This window comes from Podarcis erhardii, assembly GCF_964252035.2.
Source record: "Podarcis erhardii genome assembly, chromosome: 10".
Classification (NCBI taxonomy): Eukaryota; Metazoa; Chordata; class Lepidosauria; order Squamata; family Lacertidae; genus Podarcis; species Podarcis erhardii.
This window is the reverse complement of record NC_138500.1, coordinates 5,917,385-5,934,131: the sequence shown is the minus strand read 5'-3', so window position 1 is coordinate 5,934,131 and position 16,747 is coordinate 5,917,385. Positions and strand designations below refer to the sequence as shown.

The following is a 16,747-nucleotide window of genomic DNA, read 5'->3' as shown; positions in this document are numbered from 1 at the left end:
GACCACCAAAGCTTGCCTTCCCACTCTCTTAGAACCTGTAATGCAGCTGTGATTCCTGAATGGCAGGGGGCTGGACTAGATGGGCTTTGGGGGTCCCTTCCAACTCTACAGTCCTATGACTCTTAACTAAGGAGCAGGGTTCTCAGGGCTCTGCATGTGGACCTGGGCCCCGGCCCCTCTCTCTTTTGTAAACAAGGACTACCTCAGCATCTGAGAACACACACTTAAATAAAAAAAATTCCTTCCAGTAGCACCTTAGAGACCAGCTAAGTTTGTTATTGGTATGAGCTTTCGTGTGCATGCACACTTCTTCAGATACACTGAAACAGAAGTCACCGGACCCTTATATATAGTGAGAGGGTGGGGAGCGGTATTACGCAGAAGGTTGGTGGGAATGGGTGATTGGCTGATAGGTGTGGTAACTGTTGATGACTGTTAACGACTGCTGTTGGTCTTACAGGAAAAAGCAAGGGGTGAGATGGCTAAAATAGCTTTATTGTGTATAATGAGATAAGAAGTTTGGTAAAAGTAAAGGTAAAGGGACCCCTGACCATTAGTCCAGTCGTGGACGACTCTGGGGTTGTGGCGCTCATCTCGCTTTACTGACCAAGGGAGCCGGCGTACAGCTTCCGGGTCATGTGGCCAGCATGACTAAGCCGCTTCTGGCGAACCAGAGCAGCACATGGAAATACCATTTACCTTCCCGCTGGAGCAGTACCTATTTATCTACTTGCACTTCGTGGTTTCGAACTGCTAGGTTGGCAGGAGCAGGGACCGAGCAACAGGAGCTCACCCCGTCATAGGGATTCGAACCACTGACCTTCTGATCGGCAAGCCCAAGAGGCTCTGTGGTTTAACCCACAGCGCCGCCCACGTCCCTTTAAGTTTGGTAATAAGTTGCAATTCAGCAACTTCTCTTCCCAGTCTATTTCTGAAATTCTTTTGTAATAAGACAGCTGCTTTGAAATCTTGTATAGAATGTCCTGGGAGATCGAAGTGTTCTCCTACTGGTTTCTCTGTCTTGTGATTCCTGGTGTCTGGTAGTGGCCACCCCCCCTTCAGCAGCCTTCAAGGGCTTTCTCTCCTCTTTTGCCATGCAGGTGCATGATGGACAGCGACGACGAGGTCCGCGACCGAGCAACCTTCTACCTGAACGTGCTGCAGCAGAGGCAGCTGGCTCTGAACGCTGCATACATCTTTAACGGTTGGTGCCGGCTGGGAAGGGCGGAACTGCACCTGCGAGTCCTAAAAGAATGGGATGGGGGGAACAGGGGCCATTGGTTAAGAACTGGAGACCTTTGCAGGTTATCCAGGGAATTGCCACACCTCTTGGGGCTGCTCTTGACAATGGCTAAAGTTCTGGTGTTGGGTATGTCTATTGGCCCTTCCCCACCCTTGATGCTCCTGCCAGCAAATTGGGCCTCTGAGCCCCACGTGATCCTTCCTTGAACACCTTTCACCCCTCCCTCTTTGCAGGCTTGACCGTCTCCATTCCCGGCATGGAAAAGGCCCTGCACCAGTACACCCTGGAGCCCACAGAGAAGCCTTTTGACATGAGGTCCGTGCCTCTGGCCACTGCCCCCACCTTTGAGCAGAAAGCAGGTAATGGAGCAAAAACAGGCTTAAGGGGGGAGTCTTCTGCTCCAGATGTGGAACCCCACTGCCTTTTGTTGTTGTTGTTTAGTCGTTTAGTCGTGTCCGACTCTTCGTGACCCCATGGACCAGAGCACGCCAGGCACTTCTGTCTTCCACTGCCTCCCACAGTTTGGTCAAACTCATGCTTGTAGCTTCGAGAACACTGGCCAACCATCTCGTCCTCTGTCGTCCCCTTCTCCTTATGCCCTCCATCTTTCCCAACATCAGGGTCTTTTCCAGGGAGTCTTCTCTTCTCATGAGATGGCCAAAGTCTTGGAGTCTCAGCTTCAGGATCTGTCCTTCCAGTGAGCACTCAGGGCTGATTTCCTTAAGAATGGATAGGTTTGGTCTTCTTGCAGTCCATGGGACTCTCAAGAGTCTCCTCCAGCACTAGAATTCAAAAGCATCAATTCTTTGGCGATCAGCCTTCTTTATGGTCCAGCTCTCACTTCCATACATCACTACTGGGAAAACAATAGCTTTAACTATACAATGGTACACCCCGAGTTACAGACGCTTAAGGTTACAAACTCCGCTAACCACTGCCTTAACTGCGTGCAGTGCCCACCTGGGTTCCAAGTGGCATGATGGGGACATCCAAGAACAGCATCCTTGAGAGATGCGGTGAGCTTTCCACATCTTGAGTGTTTATCGGGTGCACTGCCAAAAGTTTGGTATATGTAGATATATAATCTGACCATGGTTAATCTTGCAGAATACAGTGGTACCTTGGTTCTTGAACTCAATCCATTCTGGAAGTTTGTTCAGCTCCCAAAACATTTGCAAACCAAGACGCGGCTTCTGATTGGCTGATTGGCCCTAGAAACAATGCCAACAGTTGAAACGGATGTTCGGCTTCCGAAAAACACTTACTTCCTCGTTTGCGATGTTCAGGAGCTCATTTGTTCATCAACTAAGCCATTCGGGAACCAAGGTAGCACTGTAATGGTCTGTACAGGTTCTGATGATAATATTCTGTGCTGTTCTGTTCCGTTAACTACTTACGTACTGCCTTTCAAAGCCAAGCCATCGCAAAGCAGCTTATGAAAGGTAGTTTTTTGTGCAAATGGAGCTTCATGCACACAGCAGAGACTCTCTGCTGCAGCTCTTCTCCAGGCAGAATGGAGGGTTGCCTAAGTAGTAGTAGTAGTAGTAGTAGTAGTAATAATAATAATAATAATAATAATAATAATAATACCTTTATTTTCATTGTACGACCTGTGTACAATGAAATAAATGAGCCTCCCTCCCCCCCAAACACTCAATCTCTTATCGCAAGTCAATTTCGCTGTTATTTTTCGTTGAACAGCTCACGGATAGAAGCTATTTTTTAGCCTGTTGGCACGGCTACTTCCTCCCCTCTTTATGGCCTCTGAAGTGGCAGACGGAAGCAGGAATGGGTCTGGAGGGCTCTCCACCAGAGCTGTATCCAGTCACAATGGATACATGCAATATATTTTCCATGTTCTTTTGGAGAAAGCTATCCCGTGTTAAAACACCGTGTGTTTTAAGCAATTTTAACCCAATTCCTGCCTGGAGCCTGTGGCAAGCACAGTTTGGAACTTTGTACATGCCATGGGTCTTGGGTAGATTTTTTGCATGTTGTGCCTGGAGTCGCCAGAGTGGCTCCCGGATGCCCACATGAGCCTGCAAAAGGCCTTCCCTAGTGCGTAGTAAAATAAGCTGCAGTGTGTGTGATAGGTAAAGGTAAAGGGACCCCTGACCATTAGGTCCAGTCGCGGACGACTCTGGGGTTGCAGCGCTCATCTCGCTTTATTGGCCGAGGGAGCCTGCGTACGGCTTCCAGGTCATGTGACCAGCATGACTAAGCTGCTTCTGTTGAACCGAAGCAGCTCACGGAAATGCCGTTCACCTTCCCGCCGGACTTGCACTTTGATGTGCTTTTGAACTGCTAGGTGGGTAGGAGCAGGGACCGAGCAATGGGAGCTCACCCCATCGTGGGGATTCGAACCGCCGACCTTCTAATCAGCAAGTCCTAGGCTCTGTGGTTTAACCCACAGCGCCACCCGCGTCAGGACAATTTTTCTGGTCTGCAGTCATGCCTACGTGCTCACGCCTCTGCATTATGGATTTGTCTTGGACACCTTGGCTGGAAATTTTATTGGCGTTTTCTCGTTTCAGAGATTGCCCTGGTGGCCAACAAGCCCGAGAAAATGGCTCCTTCGCGGCAGGACATATTCCAAGGTAATAAAAGACCCCAGAGCCGCACTCTTAAACCTTGGAGAGCTGCAGAAGGTTGTGTTTTAAATGCATTTGCCATGGCAGTTTGCAAGGTGGCTGGAGGGAGAGAACATGTTGTCTCCCTGTAAGCTGAGTCTGTTTCTTCCCCTTTAGAACAACTGGCTGCCATTCCGGAGTTCAAGAATTTGGGCCCTCTCTTCAAGTCATCCGATCCAGTGCAGCTGACCGAGGCCGAGACGGAGTATTTTGTCCGCTGCATCAAGCACGTCTTCTCAAATCACATCGTCTTCCAGGTACAAGAAGCCTCAGCGTTGTTGGCAGAGGCTACAGAGGATGCTAGGTGCAAGTTAAACCCCGTCCATGCCACATGCCCTGGAAAGGAATTTTTGGTGCTTCTTTGTAGTCTCAACCTTTTGTAGGCCACAGTAGTAGGAGTGCTGAACTCTGATTCAGAAGACCTTCAGTCACTTCCTTGCTCAGCTTGAAGCTCTTTCTGGCAGGCTTTGGGCAGTCATGCGCTCTCACTGTAATGTACCTCACGGGGTTTTTAGGTAAAGGTAAAGGGCCCCCTGACCATTAGGTCCAGGTGCTCATCTCGCTTTATTGGCCGAGGGAGCCGGCGTACAGCTTCCGGGTCATGTGGCCAGCATGACTAAGCCGCTTCTGGCGAACCAGAGCAGCGCATGGAAACGCCGTTTACCTTCCCACCAGAGCGGTACCTATTTATCTACTTGCACTTGGACGTGCTTTCGAACTGCTAGGTTGGCAGGAGCAGGGACCGAGCAATGGGAGCTCACCCCGTCGCGGGGTTTCAAATCGCCGACCTTTTGATCGGCAAGCCCTAGACTCTGTAGTTTAACCCACAGTGCCACCCGCGTCCCCCATGGGGTTTTTAGGGGGATTTAAAAAATGATGTTAAGGGACGCAGGTTTGAAACCCCGCGATGGGGTGAACTCCCGTTGCTTGGTCCCTGCTCCTGCCTGCCTAGCAGTTCGAAAGCACGTCAAAGTGCAAGTAGATAAATAGGTACCGCTCCGGCGGGAAGGTAAACGGCATTTCCGTGCACTGCTCTGGTTTGCCAGAAGCGGCTTAGTCATGCTGGCCACATGACCCGGAAGGTGTACGCCGGCTCCCTCGGCTAGTAAAGCGAGATGAGCGCCGCAACCCCCGAGTCGGCCACGACTGGACCTAATGGTCAGGGGTCCCTTTACCTTTAAAAAATGATGTTACTTTTACGGAGGAAAACACGATTGGGCTTATGACAACAATGAGGATGCACTTCAGTCTGAGGTGACAAAAGATCCCTGACTCTGTAGTAGTTATTACAGAGGTCAGCATCCTTATCTGAGGATGGGCCAGTCGACGCTCTGTCGGTCAGAGGATGGGTCAGAGTGTGTGTGCCTGCGCACTCTTCCTGGGTCGGAGGAGCGCCCATGCACACACACTATTTCCGGCGCTCCTCCATCCCAGAAGTGCGCAAGAAATAGTGTGTGCACATGCGCACGGGCGCTTCTCCATCCCATATGCGTGCGCATATGCTATTTCTGGCGCACATCTGGGTTGGAGGAGCACCTGTGCACATGCACACAGGCACCATCAACCCAGAAGTTGGTCCGTGCGCCATGGGCCTTAGGCTGCTGACCCCTGAAGTTATCACTTCATGCCTTTTGACCACTGTGTCCGCTGTGGAGAAGGGCCAGAGCTCTTCTGAATGCATTTTCCCAGCAGGGCTGAGAAAGAACCCTTGCCCCAAATCCTCAAAAGCAGCTTTCAGCCGGTGTATTTATTGATTTATAAATATATATATATGCAGGTATCATAAAATATTTTCGCTCCATAAGACGCACCTTTTTCCTCCTAAAAAGTAAGGGGAAATGTGTGTGCGTCTTAGGGAGTGAATGCAAGCTGCACAGCTATCGCTGAAGCCAGTACAGCAAGAGTGAGAGCTGCGCAGCACCTCTTGTTCTGCTGGCTTCAGCGATAGCTGCGCAGCTTGCTCTGGCTTTTCAGGGAGGTGGGAGAAAGGACGGAGGGCAGCCCGTCAGTCCCTTCTCCCACCTCCCGGAAAAGCCAGCAAGAGCCGCTCTTATCTTTAAAGAGCTGCACCAAGCGAGCGTGTCCGCAGTTCTTGCTAGCTTTTTTTGTTTCCCTCCTCTAAAAACTAGGTGCGTCTTATGGTCGGGTGCGTTTTATAGAGCGAAAAATACGGTACATCTCACAGCAGTTGATAACAATATAAAAACGCAGGCAATAAAATCACAAAAAGTTAAACGCAAAATGAAATTAAAAGCAAACCTCAATAGACCATTGTGGGTGGATGGGATGTACTTTTATAGAACCCTAGAATTGTAGAGTTGGAAGGGATCGCAAGGGCCATCTAGTTCAACTCCCTTCCATGCAGGAATCTTAGTTGTCTGCACAGGCCTGGCAGAACAGAACAGTTTTCAGCAAGTGTTTAGAACATCTGCCTCCCCCCGATGCTGTGATCCACACTTCTGACGAGCCCTGTGGCCATGCTTGCTCGGGCTGAAACATCTGGCGGGCACCAGATTGGAGAAGGTTGGCGGAGTGTGCTTTGCGTGAGCCCTGGAGAAAGGGCAGCAGAAGAGAGATTCAGGCCACAAGCAACCCTCAGTTTGTTTCTCCCCTCTCTCTCTAGTTCGACTGCACAAACACCCTCAACGACCAGTTACTGGAGAAGGTGACGGTGCAGATGGAGCCTTCCGACGCCTACGATGTGCTCCGCTGCATCCCTGCCCCCATCCTCTCCTACAACCAGCCAGGAATGTGCTACACACTTGTCCGGCTGCCCCTGGACGACCCCACAGCAGGTAGGCTGCTTTTTCAGTTTACCAGATCCAAACAGAATCTCTGGGAACAAAAGATGTCTCCCTCTGGATATCAAATTTCATAGAATCATAGAATCATAGAGTTGGACAAGACCACAAGGGCCATCGAGTCCAACCCCCTGCCAAGCAGGAAACACCATCAGAGCACTCCTGACATATGGTTGTCAAGCCTCTGCTTAAAGACCTCCAAAGAAGGAGACTCCACCACACTCCTTGGCAGCAAATTCCACTGTCGAACAGCTCTTACTGTCAGGAAGTTCTTCCTAATGTTTAGGTGGAATCTTCTTTCTTGTAGTTTGGAGTCATTGCTCCGTGTCTGCTTCTCTGGAGCAGCAGAAAACAACCTTTCTCCCTCCTCTATGTGACATCCTTTTATATATTTGAACATGGCTATCATATCACCCCTTAACCTCCTCTTCTCCAGGCTAAACATGCCCAGCTCCCTTAGCCATTCCTCAAAAGGCATTGTTTCCAGGCCTTTGACCATTTTGGTTGCCCTCCTCTGGACACGTTCCAGTTTGTCAGTGTCCTTCTTGAACTGTGGTGCCCAGAACTGGACACAGTACTCCAGGTGAGGTCTGACCAGAGCAGAATACAGTGGCACTATTACTTCCCTTGATCTAGATGCTATACTCCTATTGATGCAGCCCAGAATTGCATTGGCTTTTTTAGCTGCCGCGTCACACTGTTGGCTCATGTCAAGTTTGTGGTCAACCAAGACTCCTAGATCCTTTTCACATGTACTGCTCTCAAGCCAGGTGTCACCCATCTTGTATTTGTGCCTCTCATTTTTTTTTTTGCCCAAGTGCAATACTTTACATTTCTCCCTGTTAAAATTCATCTTGTTTGTTTTGGCCCAGTTTCATGATGGATTTTTAAATGGTTCTTATTCTTTGCATTCTTTGTTTATTTTTAGTCTCTGGGTAATTTTATGAACATTGCTTAGAAATGCTAATCATAGAATCGTAGAGTTGGGAGGCCCCCAAGGGTCATCTAGTCCAGCCCCCTGCAATGCAGGAATCTCAATTAAAGCATCCAGGACTGATGGCCATCCAGCCTCTGCTTAAAAACCTCCAAGGAAGGGGAGTCCATAACAGGCATAGGCAAACTCAGCCCTCCAGATGTTTTGGGACTACAACTCCCATCATCCCAACTAACAGGACCAGTGGTCAGGGATGATGGGGATTGTAGTCCCAAAACATCTGGAGGGCTGAGTTTGCCTATAGAAGAAGAAGAAGAGTTTGGATTTGATATCCCGCTTTATATCCCAAAGGAGTCTCAAAGCAGCTCCTTTCCCTTCCTCACCCATAACAAACACTCTGTGAGGTGAGTGGGGCTGAGAGACTTCAGAGAAGTGTGACTGGCCCAAGGTCACCCAGCAGCTGCATGTGGAGGAGCAGGGAAGCAAACCCAGTTCACCAGATTACGAGTCCACCGCTGTTAACCACTACACCACACTACACCACCCAGATGGTGGGCGCAGGGTCCAGGTTGGTTCCAACGGGAAGATGTGATCCTTGAGGGGTCCTGAGCCATTCAAGGCTTTATAGGTCTAAACAAGCACTTTGAATTATGCCCAGAAAAAGACTTCATGTGGAGGAGCAGAGACGCAAACTCGGTTCACCAGATTACGAGTCCACCACTCTTAACCACTACACCACTCTGGCTCTCTATGCCTGGTCCACAACCTCCCGAGGGAATCTGTTCCAATGTCAAACAGCTCTTACTGTCAGAACGTTCTTCCTGATGCTGAGTCCGAATCTCCTTTCATGTAACTTGAAGTGGTATAACGATTAAGCAGTATAAAAATGCCTAAAATAAAGAAGCCCAAAGCGCCATTCTGGGTGTGTTCAGCACTAAATCTTCCATGGGGTTCTTCTTGCAGGCTCCCCTTTGAGGCATTTGGTCGGCCACAGTGAGCACAGGTCAGTGGCCTGATCCTGTACGGCTGCTTCTGTGTGTTTAGATGATCCTGACATGCAGCATAGCTTGGCTCTTGCTAGAAATGGTTTCACCACCTTGTGGAGCAGCTGCCCCAAGTGCTTAAGGCACCCACTGGGCTTCCAGTGGTTCCCACAAGGCTTTTCTCTCCTCCCTTGTGCCCATCAATTTGCTTTTCAACACATGCAAGGCAAGTGGGAGAATTTTAAAGCAGAGCTTGGATGGCCGCCTGCCAGGGATTTTTCTGCTGTGATTTCTGCGTTGTAGTGTGTTGCGCTAGATAGCCCTGCAATTCTCTCATTCCAAGTGGCTGGTTGAAGGGATCAAAGCTCCTGCTTGTTGCAACGTGAGTGACAAGCCCTGAATCCAACCTTGAGAGCCGTGGTTCCGTGTTTGGCTCCAGATCCATACATCCAAGTTGCAACCTGGCATGCGGCCACTTCCACATGGAGTTGTCGTAACGTGTAAAGCGATTTTCGAGGCCGCCCTGCTGGGGATGTGCCTGGGTTTTAATTCCTCGGCTGTCTGTCATCGGCATTTGCCACTCGGAGGCTGGGCTGTTTTCCTTCCCGGCTTCGGTTTTTGCTCGGAGCAGTTCTCCCTCTTAACGTGGACTCCGTTCTCCCTCACCCCAGTCGCCTGCACTTTTAGCTGCACTATGAAGTTCACTGTGCGAGACTGCGACCCTCACACTGGAGTGCCGGACGAGGACGGCTACGACGACGAATATGTGGTAAGCGAGCCCAGGGCAAATGTTCTGTAGGAAGAGCTGAACAGGATGAAGAACAGACTCATTTCCACCCTGGAGATTTGCATAAAAATCTGTCTTTGATGCCCCCGACTGTTTTTAAAATAAGAAACACACACACAGTAGTAGTATGGGCTACCTACTATTCACATTCTGTCAGAAATGGTTGTGGGGAAAACTTATTCAATAGACTCAAATCCTCAGCTAACTTCACAGACCTAACCAGGCTACTTCTCTCGAAGTCTGAGAGTTGTGGAAAGTGGCTTGCTTTCTCCCACATGACCCATCCCAAAGTTTAAGATCAGCCACTGTGAGGCCTTGCTTCAAACCATCCGTTGTACCCCCTGGAACACCTTCTGGTGGGATATTCCCTTGTCTCCTTTGCTCCGTAAATAAGGAAAGACTTTTCACCTATGGGAGATGTGCACACTTCATTGTGCTACTCAGTTCCCACTGTTCTTATCGTTCTTAGCTGGAAGCATTTTATACTGATTTTTAAGTGTATAATTGTGCACTGCTTTCACTCAGCAATGCAGAAAAGTGCTGTACGAATATCATTATTATTAGTGCATTTTTTATTCTTCTTATTTATTTATTTATTTATTTATTTATTTATTTATACCCCGCCAACCCATCTGGCTGAGTTTCCTCAGCCACTCTGGGTAACTCCCAATCAAGTGTTAAGAACAGTACAGCGTTAAATATTAAAAAGTTCCCTAAGCAGGGCTGCCTTCAGATGTCTTGTAAAGATAGGAAAGCTGCTTATTTCCTTCACATCGGAAGGGAGGGGGTTCCACAGGGTGGGCACCACTACTGAGAAGGCCCTCTGTCTGGTTCCCTGTAACCTCACTTCTCGCAATGAGGGAACTGCCAGAAGGCCCTTGGCGCTGGATCTCAGTGTCCAGGCAGAATGATGGGGGTGGAGACGCTCCTTCAGGGATACAGGACTGAGGCCGTTTAGGGCTTTAAAGGTCAGCACCAACACTTTGAATTGTGCTCAGAAACGTACTTAAAGAATGTTTAGGGGTACTCTCATTTTGACTCAAGAAAATCACCATTTTATAGTTCAAATCAGGGAAAATACAGTAAATGGACAAAAATACAAATATTCACAAAATGTTTAGGGGTATGTGTACCCCTGTGTTCCCCCAGAAAAAGCACTGATGATGATGATGATGATGCCCTTCATCATGCGATCTTAGGCGGTTCGCAAAATAAGATACAAGATAAAAACACAAATAATTAAAACAGCAGAACAATAACCCCCATTTCCCACTGGCTGTAGAGTATTAATCAGCACTGTAGTTTGAGAGCATATTGGGATTTTATCTTTTCTGTCAAAATCCTGTCATTCTGGATAACCTGCATCTGAACACATATGGAGGCCAGTATCAAAGAGTTCTTTTTGGGCTCATCCTTGCCAGTCTTGCTCCCACCTTGGCCAGCCATTCCTCGTTTCCAGAGGAAGCAGATTTCGTGCCAGTGGTAGGATTGGGGAGGAGGAACGCGTGGGGCAGGTGTGTAAGGAGCCCCTTCTTTGGCGACTTGGGGTTGCTGACACTAACCTTTCCGCCCCGATCTGGCCACGGTGATCCATGCGACGGCCACGGTGATCCATGCGACGGTCACCTCCAGGCTTGACTACTGTAATTTGCTCTACGCGGGGCTGCCCTTGAAACTGTCCCATAAACTCCAGCGGGTGCAGAATGCTGCAGCGAGGCTCCTCACGGGGTCCCTACCATGGGAGCATATTCACCCAGTGCTTTACCAGTTGCACTGGCTCCCGGTGGAGTATCGGGTCAGGTTCAAGGTGCTGGTTTTGACCTTTAAAGCCCTTCCCGGCCTAGGACCCTCGTACCTACGGGATCGTCTCTCCTGGTATGCCCCGCGGAGGACCTTAAGGTCCATGAACAACCATAGTTTAGAGGTCCCAGGCCCTAAGGAAGTCCAACTATCCTCCAGGAGAGCCAGGGCCTTTTCAGTGATGGCTCCGACCTGGTGGAATGCTCTGTCCCATGAGACTAGGGCGCTTCAGGATTTAACCTCTTTTTGCCGGGCCTGTAAGACAGAGCTATTCCGCCTGGCCTTTAATTTGAATTCAGCCTGATCTTTTATTTCCCTTCTCTTCCCTCCCCCTCCTCTTTTATGAAGATCATCCGCTCTGAGACACCACAGCTAATTCTCCCCTGGCCTCCTCGCTGGCCCAAGTAGGATCAATTCAGCCAGCTAGCCCTGGGGATTATCTAATGCTTATTTCCCCTAAATTGATTTTTGAATTTTATTGTTATTCATTTTTTTATACTGTATTTTATGCTGCTTTTATCATCATCAATCTTTATTATGGTCCAGAGACCCAACAAATCATTACAAAGCAATACACAATTCATACAGCCTACCTCCAGGTTAAACAAGCATTTTGTTTAGAATATAGGGATCATTTGTTCTTGCAACCACCGATAAAAACTTTGCCACTGCTAATGTTCTAGCATTTGTCTGGTCTTCCAGTAGGAACCTGACGTAGTGAGCCTCTGATTTTCCCGGGAAAGGTACCAGCAAGGGTAGTATCAGTTCAGCCCTGGCTTGCTCATATTTTGCACAATGCAACAAAATATGTTTTATGGAATTAATGTCTTGAGCACATGAGCAAAGTCTGTCCTGGTAGGGAACTCCTGCTGCTTTTATAATTGTTTTAAATTTGTTGTTAGCCGCCCTGATCCCTGTTTTTGAACCGGAAAGGGCGGGGTATAAATATTTATTATTATTATTATTATTATTATTATTATTATTATTATTATTATTATTACAGTGGTGCCTCGCAAGACAAAAAGAATCCGTTCTGTGAGTCTCTTCGTCTAGCGGTTTTTTCGTCTTGCGAAGCAAGCCCATTGACGGCTTAGCGGATTAGCGCTATTAGCGGCTTTTAGCGGCTTAGCGGATAAGCGGCTTAGCGGCTTAGAAAAAGGGGGGGGAGGAAAAAAAACCCGCAGGAACTCGCAAGACATTTTCGTCTTGCAAAGCAAGCCCATAGGAAATTCGTTTTGCGAAGCACCTCCAAGATGGAAAACCCTTTCGTCTAGCGGGTTTTCCGTCTTGCGAGTCGTTCGTCTTGCGGGGCACCACTGTATTATTATTCAGCCTGAAGGTTGCCAGCAGATCACCCCGAGGCCAAGTGCTGTATCCATCTTTGCAACAGGCCGACAGGGGTGAGCTTGCCGTCTTTTGCATCTTGAGGGCCTTTCCCCACCCTGAGGACTAACCTCCTTTTCTCCGCCAGCTGGAAGACCTGGAGCTGACTCTCTCCGACCACCTCCAGAAGGTCTTGAAGCCCAACTTTGCAGCTGCCTGGGAGGAAGTCGGGGATGACTATGAGAAAGAAGAGACCTTTGCTCTCAGCACTATCAAAACCCTGGATGGTGAGATACGGCAAGCTTTTTCCCAGACCTAAGATTGCATGTTAAAACCAATTTTAGAAAAAGACATTCCCAGGCTCCTGAGTGTCTTCTAAACAAGACAACTTTTTAGCTTAGAGAACAAGAAAGGTTATTCTCGATCAGGCTTCTTCAACCTCAGCCTTCCAGATGTTTTGAGACTACAGTGGTACCTCGGGTTACAGACGCTTCAGGTTACAGACTCCGCTAACCTGGAAGTAATACCTTGGGTTAAGAACTTCAGGATGAGAACAGAAATTGCGCAGTGGCAGCAGCGGGAGGCCCCATTAGCTAAAGTGGTACCTCAGGGTAAGAACAGTTTCAGGTTAAGAACAGACCTCCGGGACGAATTAAGTTCTTAACCCAAGGTAAAGGGACCCCTGACCATTAGGTCTAGCTGTGACTGACTCTGGGGTTGTGGCGCTCATCTCGCTTTATTGGCCAAGGGAGCCGGCGTACAGCTTCCGGGTCATGTGGCCAGCATGACTAAGCCGCTTCTGGCGAACCAGAGCAGCGCACGGAAACACCGTTTACCTTCCCGCCAGAACGGTACCTATTTATCTACTTGGACATGCTTTCGAACTGCTAGGTGGGCAGGAGCAGGGACCGAGCAATGGGAGCTCACCCCGTCGCTGGGATTCGAACCGCCAACCTTCTGATTGGCAAGCCCTAGGCTCTGTGGTTTAACCCACAGCACCACCCGCATACCATTAACCCGAGGTACCACTGTACAATTCCCATCATCCCTGACCACTGGTTCTGCTAGCTAAGGATCATGGGAGTTGTAGGCCAGGAACATCTGGAGGGCCGAGGTTGAGAAAGCCTGTTCTAGATCTCTGACTTCCCCACTTAACAAGGTAGATAGAGGCAGCAGATCTAATTCAATGGCTGAGCACCTGCCTTGTATGAAAAATATCCCTGGTTCAATCCCGTCTCTCCAGCTAGGGCTGGGTGATACCCTTGTCTGAAGTCCTGGAGAGCTGCTGCCAGGGTTTCCCAAACTTGGGTTTCCAGCTGTTTTTGGACTACAACTCCCATCATCCCTAGCGAGCAGGACCAGTGGCCAGGGACGATGGGAACTGTAGTCCAAAAGCAGCTGGAAACCCAAGTTTGATGTTGACAATGGTGAGCTAGATGGACAGTTGCCTGACCCTTGTCTAAGACGGCTTCCTAGGATCCTGGGGTGGCTAGCTTGCTACTCTGAAAGATCCCCTTTGGATCTGACCACACAGCCGGGACAACACAGGGCTAACCCCAGGTCTTCTCGAAACCTCCTCTGAATGCAGAAGCTGTCAGCAACATTGTGAAGTTCCTGGGCATGCAGCCGTGCGAGAGATCCGACAAAGTGCCCGAGAACAAGAATTCGCACACGCTCTACCTGGCCGGTAAGAATCAGCCGGGGGGGGGGGCGGCGGTTCAGTGGTGTCTGGGCATCCTGTGGCTGAAATGGTCTCACCCCAAGAGAATTAATGACACTGGAGTTGTCCCGTCCCCAAGAACAGCAGCAGGGACCTTCTGTGAAGCACTTCTCTCAGGAACAGCATTCATTCTTATCCAGCGATAGGGCTGGAAGTGGCTTTAAAAGCTCCTCTCTGAGATCACGTCTGCCCAAATATTTGTCTAGTTGCACTGGCTCCCGCTGGAGTATCAGGTCAGGTTTAAGGTGCTGGTTTTGACCTTTAAAGCCCTTTGTGGCTTAGGGCCCTCATATTTACGGGACCTCCTCTCCTGGTATGCCCTGCAGAGGACCTTAAGGTCCATGAATAATCATAGTTTAGAGGTCCCAGGCCCTAAGGAAGTCAGATTATCCTCCGCCAGGGCCTTTTCGGCCGTGGCCCCGATCTGGTGGAATGCTCTGTCCCATGAGACCAGGGCCCTGCAGGATTTAACTTCCTTCCACAGGGCCGGTAAGACAGAGCTATTCTGCCTGGCTTTCAATTTGAACTTAGCCTGATCTTTTATTCCCCTTCCTTCCCTCCCCCTCCCCTTTTATGAAGATCCCTTAACTGTGGGATCCCTTTTACCCGCTCTGGGATCCCACAGTTAATTCTCCCCTGGTCTCCTCGCTGGCCCAAATAGGACTAACTTAGCCAGCTAGCCCTGGTGATCATCTAATGTTTATTGGATGGATTTCCCCCCTAAATTGATTGATTTTTGAATTCTGAATTTATTGTTATTCACGTTTTATACTGTATTTTATGCTGTTTTTTGTTGCACCAATTAAGTGTTTTAAATTTGTTGCTAGCTGTCCTGAGCCCGTTTCCTGAACCAGGAAGGGCAGGGTATAAATAAAAAAATTATTATTATTATTATTATTATTGGCTGCTCTTTAAAGACCTTCAGAACCAACAGCCCAAGGGTTATATAACTATTTAGCATAGCTATTAGAGAAGCGCTTTGTTAAGTATTTTTGGCTGTGGGTTGTGAGTCAATTGCCTTGGTTTTTGTAGGCGCAGAAGAGATTTTTACCTTAAATGCAGAACCAGGTCTCAGAATCTGGTCATAGTTACACAGTGCAGCATAGGAAACTGCTGTTATCTCAGCAGCTGTCTAGAAGAACTGTGCAACTTTTAAGAGTTGGCATCAGAATTTGCTTCTTTCCGCACTTCCTTACTCCTTCTTTTAAAAAAGATAAGTCTGAGCTTACAGGCAGGGACTATAAAGGAGATAAGGCATCTTTGACCATCTCAATGTAACTAGATTCCCAACCCCCACTGGCCCCACTGGCCTGGGGCAGATGCGAGACCAGCCATGTCTGGAAGGCAAGAAGTTCCCCATCCCTGCTCTGAATCACCCCCACAACATCCCCTTCCTTCCTTCCTTGCCTGGACGATTGCAACTTGTTAGCATTTCTGCAAGAAAGGATGTGAGCAGCCCTGAGCCGGTGCGGCCGAGTGCCACCTCAGTGACTCTCCTTGTCTACCTCCAGGTGTGTACAGAGGCGGCTCAGATGTGCTGGTGAGGTCCAGGCTCGCTCTGGGAGATGGCGTGACTATGCAGGTGACTGTCCGGAGCACAGAGGAAACTCCAGTGGACGTCATCTTGGCTTCCGTCGGTTAGGAGTCTTGGCAGCTCATTCTGTGAGTCAACACACCCTCTCGCCACCTCCTGCCTCAAAGGCACTCCCGGGACCTCCAGTCCTGCATGCCTCTTTCGTTTTCCCTCCTCTCGGCCAGCCGTCTTCTGTGGCAACTGGGGGCCCGGCAGCCCACCCTGCCTTTTCTTCCACACAACCGGAGCTGGGCGTTCAGCCCCCTCACCCACAAACACCCCCAGCTCCACCTCTGCATTCCTGTAATAAATTATTCTCTTTCTGTGCTGCCCGTAGAGGCAGAAAAGCTGTTAGAAGATCCTTTTTTTAAAAAAAGAAGAAAATCCATCTTTTCTTGAATGGACTTTTATTAACAGAAAATAAACATGGGCTATCCCAACACTGTTGCATCTTTTCCCCCCCAACTTGTGCTGTTTAATAAAATACATTCTGTAGTAACTGTCTGCCAAATACTGTTGTGTTTCATGTGCCCCTTTCACAGAGCAGCTTGCAAGGGATTGTAAACCCTGGATTGCAAGGGCCTTTTGAGAGCTGCTTCAGATCTCAGCACTACCAGAAAGGAAGGAGTGGCAGGACAACTAGGCTTACTCTTGTCCTGCTAACCTTTTGCCCAGTGTGCTCTGAGCAGTATATCAGCTTCACACCAACCCTGTGATGTAGGGCAGGCCAAGTGCAGATGGCCGTCTGCCATGCCTTTTATCGCTTGCCAGATTTCTAGGTGGGCAAGGAAAAAGCTCCCCTCCCTTCTTGGCAACTAGTTTCCCACATGGTTGGTTCTGCGCGCAGGATGGTAAATTATATGCCTTGATAATTTCCCAGTGCTGTAGTGTAGGGGGAGCTAGCGTGGCACTCCTGGAGCAGTTGGTACCTTCGCCGTCTTCCGCTGGCACCC

The 16,747-nt window shown here is 49.1% G+C and overlaps 1 protein-coding gene across 2 annotated transcripts in view; it reads left to right on the top strand.

The window, feature by feature from the left end:
- Nucleotides 1-16,293, top strand: part of COPG2 (COPI coat complex subunit gamma 2) — a 40,198-nt gene extending 23,905 nt beyond the window's left edge. For both annotated transcript variants that reach the window (XM_081879719.1, XM_081879718.1), the window contains exons 16-24: nt 1,101-1,204; nt 1,477-1,602; nt 3,778-3,840; nt 3,991-4,130; nt 6,497-6,668; nt 9,263-9,360; nt 12,650-12,788; nt 14,090-14,188; nt 15,733-16,293. In XM_081879719.1, coding sequence (XP_081735845.1) covers nt 1,101-1,204; nt 1,477-1,602; nt 3,778-3,840; nt 3,991-4,130; nt 6,497-6,668; nt 9,263-9,360; nt 12,650-12,788; nt 14,090-14,188; nt 15,733-15,863 — 1,072 coding nt within the window. In that variant the 3' untranslated portion in view covers nt 15,864-16,293. The remainder of the gene's footprint in view (nt 1-1,100; nt 1,205-1,476; nt 1,603-3,777; nt 3,841-3,990; nt 4,131-6,496; nt 6,669-9,262; nt 9,361-12,649; nt 12,789-14,089; nt 14,189-15,732) is intronic.
- Nucleotides 16,294-16,747: the final 454 nt, after the last annotated feature.